Below are 9,821 nucleotides of genomic sequence, written 5' to 3' on the forward strand. Positions count from 1 at the left end.
TAATTGTCATTTTGACCTCAGGAAAGTGAATCCCGCGGTAACTCGACACCCGACTTCGTTACGGATGTTTTTTGGCCTACGAGTGACGCCGTAGACCGGTCGCGTCTGCACTGGAAACATGGCGGCCGGTGTTCTTGTCTGCCGTCCTACGAGTGTCCTTTCCAGACTTTCCAGTAAGTGTTTGTATCATTATCTAAAGTAATCTGTATAGAGGCGTATGAGTCACCAGTTTTTGTACATCGCGTTTTATGCGAGTAACATTTATTGGGTTCTGCGTTTTGCAGTATTTTCAAACCAGGCCTGTGCGGTGCCCAGTGTTATTTAGCTTTAGCCCGTCCTTCACATTAATTTATCTAACAGCGTATTTAGCAGTCAGGAATGGGAAATGCAAAATCAGCATGCAAGTCCAAGTGTTTTGTATCCATAAAGTTCATATGTAGCTTTATAAGACATGCTGCATGGCCCTGTATATACCGCTACAAAGCATAGGTAAATTGCTTGTTGTTCTGACCCGAAATGGTCATTAATATCGTATTGTATGTACAGCAGTCAAAGGTTTCTTTGAGTGCTTGATTTCATGATTTCAACTATGAAGCGTAACACACACACGGTTACAGATAGTCTGTGATTTGAATGAGGCCGATAGGATATATTTGGTACCGTACATTAGATATCTGCTTTTCCCAGTTCTGGCTTGACTACATCTACAGAAGCCACAAGAAGCTTTAAAGCACAGGATGATCTTAAAAAACGAGTTCAGACATTAAAACTGTGCCTTGCACAGCTGCTTACAGTTTGTGGCGGCGTAAGAACCATTTGGCAGTGAGATAAACCTGGAAGCCCGGGTTGCTATTATACAGCATCAGGCCTCCTGGTGAGGATTCTAGGGCCAGTTTCTTGGCGCTGATTGGTCTGTTAGCCCAGTTCTGCTTCTCCGCTGCAGGCGCTGCGTCCCCAGCGGTGCTGCCGGCCGTTTGTGTGACTGTCCAGCAGCGCGAGGTCCACCATGCCGTTATCCCTCACGGGAAAGAGGGGCGCTCTTCGGTCAGTGGAGTCGCAGCCACTGTCTTTGGAGCCACCGGTTTCTTAGGCCGATATGTGGTCGGCCGTCTGGGTGAGTTTCAGCTGGTCTTGTGGCTCTTAAAATACCAGCCAGCAGGAGTATGGCCAGTGTTGCCAGGTGGCAGGTTATTTTATTTTATCTGATGACACACAGATCCCCCCTCCCCATTCAGGCAGTAGGGGTCTGACTTCCATACTTATGCTGTTGTCCACAGGGCGAATTGGATCCCAGATTGTGATTCCCCATCGCTGTGATCAGTATGACATCATGTACCTCAGACCAATGGCGGACCTGGGACAGATCATTTTCATGGTGAATATAAACATCCTCCATCCATCCACCCATCTTCTAGCCACATAACCCAGTCAGGGCTACGGCAGAGACCTGTAGCCTGTTCCCGGGAACCTCCCAGGGAGTCCGAATGTCAGAATGTATGGGCACCTGTTAGCCTAACTGCATATCGGTGCCCCGTGGGAGGAAAATCGGAGAGAATATTCAATCCCCACACAGGCTGGAGGTGGGAGTCGACCCATAACCCTGTCGGTGTTCGAGCCACTGTGCCTTCAGAGTGACCCAGTATGAGTTACTCAGTACAGTACAGAAAAGTACATGCTGCATGAAATGCTGCTTGATGGCCCGTTAGCTGCAGTGCCTCCCATAATGACTGTGGCACTGGCAGTCTGTGAAACACACCTGAATACTGGGAAACGTCTGTAAAGCAATTTGTCCAAAACATTCTGATGCCCTGAAGTGGAAGAGAATGATGTATAAGGAGTGTTTCAGTTTCTACATGGTAAAACCAAAAAGCACAAAAAACATCCTTTAATAAACAAGAAACATCCTCTAATTAAAACCAGAAATGGGTTGTTTGATTACAAATCTAAAACTGTGGAGTGCAGAGGCTAATAAAACCATAAAAAAGACATATATTTAAAGAATTACACACACACACACAAACAGCCGTGGAAAAATTTGAGACCACATCACAATTGTTTGCGTCACTCGTTTCTCAATGTAGGGCTGTGTGTCTCTATAACACTTTTTTTTTTTTTTTTTTTGCAAACTGCAGCCTGGTTCTTCTCCGTTTCTCATTAATGAAGGGCTTCTTCCTTGCTTTATGGGACTTCAGTCCTGCCTGATACAAACTGTCTTGGCAGTGCACTTCACACCTGCACTTACTGTTTCCTATTCCTATTGAAGATCACTTGAAGTCATCCTCCGATTCATGAGAAACTGCCTGATAAGTTGACAGTCATCTCTGGCATTAGACGGTGGCTTCTGCCCTCTGCCTGGCTGGATTTTGGTCACTGCCAGTGTCTCCTGCTTCACCTTGTTCTTGAGTCCTGCTGTCTTAGAAACTCTGAGCCAGGAAGCAGCCTGTTGCTCAGTGTAACCTTCTGCCAGCAGAACCACTAATAAACCGGGATATAAAAATGCAGATTTGTTTAAAAATAGAGTTGTCTCCATTTTTTTTCCCACAGGTGTGTATAGCAACGCACACAATGCGTATGTATATGTGTTGTGTGTGTATATGTACTCAGTGTATGTATGCATATATAATATATAATTTTTTATATATGTCTTTCATGCATTTTTATTATATGCCTTTGTCCCGGTCATTATGGAGGGTCCTGTATTTCAGAAGCCTTAGCTTGTGTGACATTGAGCCATGACTTGCAGTGGAGGACGTGCGGTCCTAATGCCCTCTGCCCATGTTGTGTCTCAGGAGTGGGATGCCAGAGACAAGGAGTCCATCAGGCATGCCCTGGCTCACTCCGACGTGGTCATCAACCTGGTAGGGAGAGAGTGGGAGACGAGGTGAGTCCTGGAGAGTCCCAGCAGCTGCGGGCGCTCTGTTCGCTGAGGAGTCTGCGTCATTCTCTGTCACTCGGCGCCACTGTGATACCCGCTGCTGCATGGTATTGTTCAATGCAGCAGACATGAGTCGGAATGCGGAGAGAAATCTCGGCATTTATTAGGCAGAGCAGCGAGCTCTGTAATAGCTGTCAGTGACTGCAGCCCATCCACCGAGTGCCTGTTTCTCAGGCCGTAGCTATCAGTGTCGGGGAAGGTGAAATATGTGGGGAAACTCCCAGAATTCCCCAGAGAGGTGGGACGCCTGTAATGTGACACTGTTTAGTTATCAAGGCTAGGAATTGTATTACAATGTAAGCTTCCAGGGCTAGAAGCTGTGTGCCTTCGTCTCCTGTTACAGTGTAACTGGGTAGGTCATGTGACTCTGACATGGAACCCCCTGCTGTTCACTCTCCAAAAGGAACTACGGGTTCGAGCACGTCAACGTGACGATCCCCCAGCAGATCGCCAAGGCGGCCCGGGAGGCAGGCATCGCCAAGCTGATCCACGTGTCTCACCTGAACGCAGACATCCGCAGCCCCTCCAAGAACCTGAGGACCAAGGTGACCGGGCTGCCAGGCAGCGGTGCCTGAATGACGCGTCACTCTCTGCCCTGCTGCCCCGCCAGTCAGTGTGCTGTGCCTGGCAGTGAACAGGCAGATAACCGTTGCCAAGTAAAAGTGTTAAGTGCCACCTTAAGATCTCGAACCTCTACTCTGTTTTCACGCAATGAAAGTATAACAAGCTGAATGGGATAAAAATAGCAATAATTCATTATTGTCAGTCCAGTTATGGGAAAGCTGAGAAAAGCTAACTCTAAAAATCATTGGGGCCGGGTCATCTCTGCAGGGTGCGTCAGGTGCGGTAAACAAGGCTGACTCACGTTTTTACTTGCGTATGAAGGTGCACCAGTATGTTCTACATGCAAAACTCATTTGTCTGTTAAACGCATTTTATATCACTGCACTGGCGAATTCTCAGATCTGAAGGGTGGCGATTAATTTTCTTACAGGCCTGTGTAATGTGCCTAAATGAGGTGCTTTACAAGTCTGGGTCTAATAATTGGTAAATAAGTCAATTTTATAAAGAAACTCAATTTCTTTATAGAAAGAAAGTCATGAAGATTTGTGAACGCTGTCAAAAAATAGCCGAAAGTCTTGTCTTTGTGTTTCGTTACTGTTAAAAAAAAAACAGCATCTTATTTATATTGTTTTAACTGTTTTAAAATTTTATAGTTATGAAGATTTGTTGCTTACACAGTCTGTTTAATATCCATATACTCTTGCGTTGCATATTGCACTGTTTGCTGGCATGGTATTAAATGTCAGCAGGCAGAGAACATGACCCTGTGCCACATTCCCGCCCCCGTGCCTCATTCCCGCCCCCTGCAGGCCGTGGGGGAGAGCGCTGTGAGGGATGAGTTCCCAGATGCCATCATCATGAAGCCATCAGAGATGTTTGGGAGGGAGGACCGGTTCTTCAATCACTTTGCCAGTATGAACTTCTTGATGATGCTATTGACATTATTTATGTTTTTTTTTAACTCTGTCTATTATCTACCATATTTAGAAACCACACACATCCATTCATTACCTGGTACAGGGTTGGAGTGACATATTGTAGATATTGTGTAATGATGGCACCGATTTGACACTCACTATCGTTATCAGCCCGATATCACTAAAAATATTTCGGATTTCAGAGGGCTGGTTCAGTAAGACACAAATCTGATTTTCCATTGCTGACTGGTCTGTCCGTCCATCCATCCATCCATCCATCGTCTGCTGCCTATCCAGGGCTGGGTTGCAAGGGCGGTAATTAAGCACGGATTCTGAGACCCTCCCTTTCCCCAGCCACCTCCTCCAGCTCCACTGGCGGAATACCAAGGCATTCCAGGCCAGCTGACAGATATAATCTCTCCAGCATGTCCGGTGTCTGCCCCGAGGTCTGAAACACCACCCCAGGGAGCCTAGATAGATGCCCAAACCACCTCATCTGGCTCCTTTCGATGTGCTCTACATTGAGCCCCTCCCAAATGTCCGAGCTCCTCACCCTCTCAAAGGCTGAGCCCAGACACCTTGCAAAGGAAGCTCATTTTGTCCGCTTGTATCCGTGATCTCATTCTTCCGGTCACTACCCGGTGAGTGTAGGAATGTAGTAAGCTCCGCCTTCCTGCTCAGCTCCCTCATCGCCACGACATAACGAAGCAGCCCGTTCCGTCAATCTCCCTCTCACTCCTTCCCTCACTCCTGAATACCCCAAGATATAATATTTATATATTATATGTATTATGTGCATAGTATGTGTGTGTGTGTGTGTGTGTGTGTGTGTGTGTGTGTGAGGGTGCATATATATATATATATATATATATATAATATTGAAAGTCTCTGCATGTGTTCGTCGTGCATCTTCGTCTCAGCAAGCAGCCTCATGTATTAACTGTCTCTCTGGCTGTGAAATCTCACGTTTCTCACAGTAACTTTTAAACTTTCCCATGCCATTAATTTTGCATTTTTAAAAAATGGGTCCAAAACGTCGTGCTCCCAGTGCATATAGCAGTATCCTTGTAGGTACTGGGACATAATTAGGATGGTTTGTATATTATATAAAAAGGTCTTGATAGGAAATGACAAAGTAATTTGACATGCAAAATGTAAATTACTGTTTGTTTAGAATGTACTAGACTTTTAATGTTATCATTCAGGCCATCAGACTCGCGTATTTGCGCAGCGCCTCGTGTAAGTAGTTCTGCATTTGAACAGTAAAATTTGTGCAGACCTCAGACTTGTTTCTTCATTCTTAAGTTTGGTTAATTTCTACTTGGCTGGGATATACAGTGATATTTTTATAATTGATTTCTTGATTATCTTTCATTTAGTAACAGGTTGCACAAGCATCACATTGGGACCGGAATCGTAGCGCCATCTATGATGATGAATTTTGGCTTCATAATGCACCTTATGACTCGGACCTCTGTACTTGGCTATAGATCAGATTTAGCTGTTTGTCTGTTAAGGGAACATAAGTGTGTTTTGTCTTTGACAGACATGCGTTGGTTTGGAAAGGCTGTGCCCCTAATCGCCTTGGGCAAGAAAACAGTCAAGCAGCCTGTCCATGTGAGTGCTGAAGCATGCAATTTACTGCCTGCTGCCCATGTCTGCATGAGCTGATCCCCCCCCCCCCCCCGACTCCCTCTTTCCAGGTGGTGGATGTTGCCAAAGCCATCGTCAGTGCTGTGAAAGATCCAGATTCCAATGGGAAGACGTATGCTCTAGTTGGGTAAGTGTTAACTTCCCCTTTTGATAATGGGAAGCATTTCTCACCCGAGGTTGTGTCAGTCGGCAGGTACATGTGTCCTTGTGGCAATTACAGGCTCCTGTATGATTGGTTTCGCTCCTTTATGGATGATGATGTTGACGTGTGCTGCAGGCCAGCCTGCCCTCTCAGGCTAACGACTCCACTAACTCCCTCTCCTCAGTCCCCATCGCTACCTGCTGCATGATCTGGTGGAGTACCTCTACGCCGTGGCTCACAGGCCGTTTGTGCCCTACCCCGTGCCACGTCCTCTGTACCAGTACGTATGGGCCATGCATGAAAAGCTCAACTGGATTTGCACTCCTCAGTCACGTTGTGATGGAAGAAATCGGGACTCGAGCCAACAGAAACTGTGCTGTTTGTCCGTCATCATTCGAAATGTATAATTTCTCCCCTCTCTCTTAGCTTCGTTGCAAGGTTTTTTGAGCTCAACCCATTTGAACCATGGACGACACGTGACAAAGTGGACCGGGTAAGGAGCTCCAGAGACAACCGGGCTGCCTGTTTGGGTCTTCGGGCTCCAGCAAGCTGCTCAGTCCTCTTCAGATTTCATTGTTGGCGCTGCCCATCAGCATTTTAGTGGGTTTAATTAAGTCGGTGCTACCCATTCTCAGCAGGTTCTGCTACATCAGGGGGTAATTTCTCTACTGTGTTTCCATCAGGGTGCATCTCTTCTCTCTTTCCTGGGAGTTCCCGGGCTCATTGATGTTCCTCTTCCCCATTAGTTCCACACCACAGATATGAAGTACCCTGGTCTTCCCGGCCTGGAGGACCTGGGCATCGTCCCATCCGCCGTGGAGCAGAAGGCCATCGAGGTCCTGAGGCGTCACCGCCGCTACCGCTGGCTTGAGGCCGAGTTGGACGAGGCCAAGCCGGCCAAGACAGTGGATTTCTAGCCTGGGAAGGCGCTGACTTGTGTGTTTGTTTGCTCTGTCAGCTGCTACCTGTATATACACTCAATCAGAAGAAATAAAACCTATTTAAAGGTCAGGTTGTTGTTTTCATTTAGGTCTTTCGAGTTGTATTTCAAGCAGATCTGCCACGATTACTTGGTTAAAGCATCTGTTAGGGTTTTATCTTCTTCTAAAGAAACTAACCAGCCTCTGAACACAGAACAACACAGACAGCTGCCATGACTTTTTACTTGCTGCAAGGGAAGTCCGGTCCTGACTTCGAGGTGTCGGCCTCTCAGCCTGACACAGCCAACCTCTAAAGAGGAACTCCCCTCGCAGTATCGTTTATTGAGGTACACAAACAGGATATGCAAATAACATTCAACATTGTTTATCACCATGTATGGGGTGGAAATATTCAAGCGACAGTTCTTAAGAAGGGTTATTGCTAAATTAAGATCAAGCTACTGCAGAGTGTTATTTCTAATAAATGGCATCTAGCAAAATGACAATAAAAAAAGTACATATTTCTCTAACAGCATCCATTGAAATTAAAAAAGTAAATGCATCTTAAAAGAAGCCAGTCAGGTTTGACAAACTCACCCAATAATATGATATTGGGAGTTCAAAATTGTTATATTTGGCTATATACTTCACCAATAGTTTGTCAAATGAGTCAGTGGTGTTGCCGAGTTGATATAAAGCAGCGCTGACAAATCGTTTGCTTTTGCTGAATATAGTTTCTATGGAATACAAGACATTTCCACACACTTATTTTTGTTTCCCAGAAACGCGCCACATGGTCAATGAGTGAATCCAACAGCAAAGATCAGAATTATGATCATTTCAGAGGGCGTATAGATAGGTCATGCAAAAGCAGTGAAGTAACTTTTAGATTGATATATCAGATGAATCTTCAGATTAATTGGTAGATTGTTCGATTATTGATCTCATTGATAGTAACAGCAATCATATCAAGCATATTTCAAGTTGAACTGCAGGTTTTTACATAAGTCACAACACTGTAGTCTTGTATTTGCGTCCGATAATGACTGTTATCCTTCTGGTCTTAGGACCACCTCACCTAGGAGGTACGATGCTTAATATCAATAAAGCTCTTTATAGATGGTCTATGTCTGACTGTGGGGAGTTGGAATGAAGTGGACATAATGCTGCTTATGCATTACCTTTCCCTGAAAAAGTCCAACATTGCGTAATTATGAGTAAATATAATGACAGATCCTTGAGTTTACTCAGAAGGAAGGGCTCTTCAATGGCCTGACGTGGCGAGAGAGTCCAAAATGACGAAGACAAATATTGGAACTATTCCAAACAGGGCCTTGCAGAACCAAGTAAGTGACATGAAATGAATTGTACTCATGTTCTTAAGGTACCCTGTTATTACATACGGCTGTTTCTAATGAATGCAGGAAATTTGCATTACTGTGGTTATAAGCAATGTTACGTGTTCAACAGCCTGCACTCCAGAGCTCACTTGTGCTACTGAAGGCCAGTGTACCAGCATGCCAGTGTGCCAGCGTGCCAGGGTGCCAGCATGCCAGGGTGCCAGCCTTTTTCTCAGAATGAATTGATTTCTTTTCAATGTACTTGGACTTGATGACTAATGGATTTTTCATGGCTCCCACGTTCCCCAGCTCTGTCAGATCTGCCAGTGCCTTCTCCACAGATTGAATCAGGTCAATGACTTTCCTCGGCTGGTTCCCCTTCACTGGAGGCATATTGTCTAGTTCTTCGAGGATTTCAACTGTAATGGTGGACTTGTTGCCGTATCTATTGTCCAGGACCCTGAACATGTCAGCTGCTGTTGTATAGGTTGAAAGTCTTAATTCTTTTGCAATGGTCTCGCTCACACTCTCCAGAAGCTGAATCTTCAGAACTTCAGGTGAGCCAGTGGGCTCCCCCTGCCTTTGCAGGCTCTCCCAGTCCTTTCTCCACCTGTAGAACTCTCTCTTACTTCCCTGGAAGACAGGCAGAGTAGTTGGTTTTATCTTCACAACAGGTGGTGGTGGTTGGACAGGTTTCCCACTTGTGCCTTGATCAGCCAGCCTCCTTGATATGGCAAACTCTGCTTTTCTCAATTGTAGCCTGTTGTGGGTTGCTCTCAGTTCTTTAAGTCTCCCAGCCAGTTCATCTTTTGATGATTCGGGGATCCATCTCTCCCACTCAGACATTGCTGAGATGGCTGCGTTTATCTTTTCTTCCAATAAGGTGAGGTGAACTTCATAGCCTTCTAGATTGTCACTTCTGACTTGAACTCTGTCAGCTTCATCAATTGCTTCTTCTGCTTCAAGAATCGATGTTCTAAGTTCGTTCTTTCCATATCTTCCCCATAGGTTAGTTTGTACAATGTCCCTTACTTCCTCCATTTTAATTTCTGCATCTTTTATGGTTGTCTTTATGTCGGTTTCTTGCTGCTTATCAAGTTCTGCTTCATTATCCGGCGCCTTGACATCAGCCTCCAGTCCGATCCTGTAGTCCTCATTGGAATCAAGCACTGACCTGAACCGGTCTGAAAGTTTTCCAAATTCCTCCTTTAATTTGGCTCTCAGCATGGTGTTTGCTCCCCTTGAAATGAAGTTGGCCAGTTTGGTGAAGCTGCTCTTTGCAATCGTCCTCTCCTGCTTCAGTAGTTTGACAGTCTTCCCCAAGACCTCTTCTGCCATCTTTATTTCCTT

At 45.5% G+C, this 9,821-nt stretch overlaps 1 protein-coding gene across 1 annotated transcript; it reads left to right on the forward strand.

Moving 5' to 3' along the window:
- The first annotated feature begins 23 nt into the window (after nucleotides 1-23).
- On the forward strand, nucleotides 24-7,222 carry ndufa9a (NADH:ubiquinone oxidoreductase subunit A9a). The gene is made up of 11 exons (XM_049026309.1): nucleotides 24-173; nucleotides 944-1,114; nucleotides 1,278-1,375; nucleotides 2,790-2,881; nucleotides 3,339-3,480; nucleotides 4,309-4,411; nucleotides 5,963-6,033; nucleotides 6,120-6,196; nucleotides 6,396-6,491; nucleotides 6,638-6,704; nucleotides 6,958-7,222. Exons 1-11 carry the CDS (start codon nucleotides 119-121, stop codon nucleotides 7,126-7,128), a joined length of 1,143 nt encoding a protein of 380 aa, XP_048882266.1. The 5' UTR covers nucleotides 24-118; the 3' UTR covers nucleotides 7,129-7,222.
- Nucleotides 7,223-9,821: the final 2,599 nt, after the last annotated feature.

Source organism: Brienomyrus brachyistius, chromosome 1, assembly GCF_023856365.1.
Source record: "Brienomyrus brachyistius isolate T26 chromosome 1, BBRACH_0.4, whole genome shotgun sequence".
NCBI classification, from domain to species: domain Eukaryota; kingdom Metazoa; phylum Chordata; class Actinopteri; order Osteoglossiformes; family Mormyridae; genus Brienomyrus; species Brienomyrus brachyistius.

What these genes read in the sequence shown, in the direction of transcription:
- ndufa9a (XM_049026309.1), top strand. Translation starts at nt 119, where the DNA reads ATGGCGGCCGGTGTTCTTGTCTGCCGTCCTACGAGTGTCCTTTCCAGA. An exon ending in ATATGTGGTCGGCCGTCTGG is followed by an intron (nt 1,115 to 1,277) that starts GTGAGTTTCAGC and finishes TGTTGTCCACAG; the next exon opens with GGCGAATTGGATCCCAGATT. An exon ending in CAGTCAAGCAGCCTGTCCAT is followed by an intron (nt 6,034 to 6,119) that starts GTGAGTGCTGAA and finishes CCCTCTTTCCAG; the next exon opens with GTGGTGGATGTTGCCAAAGC.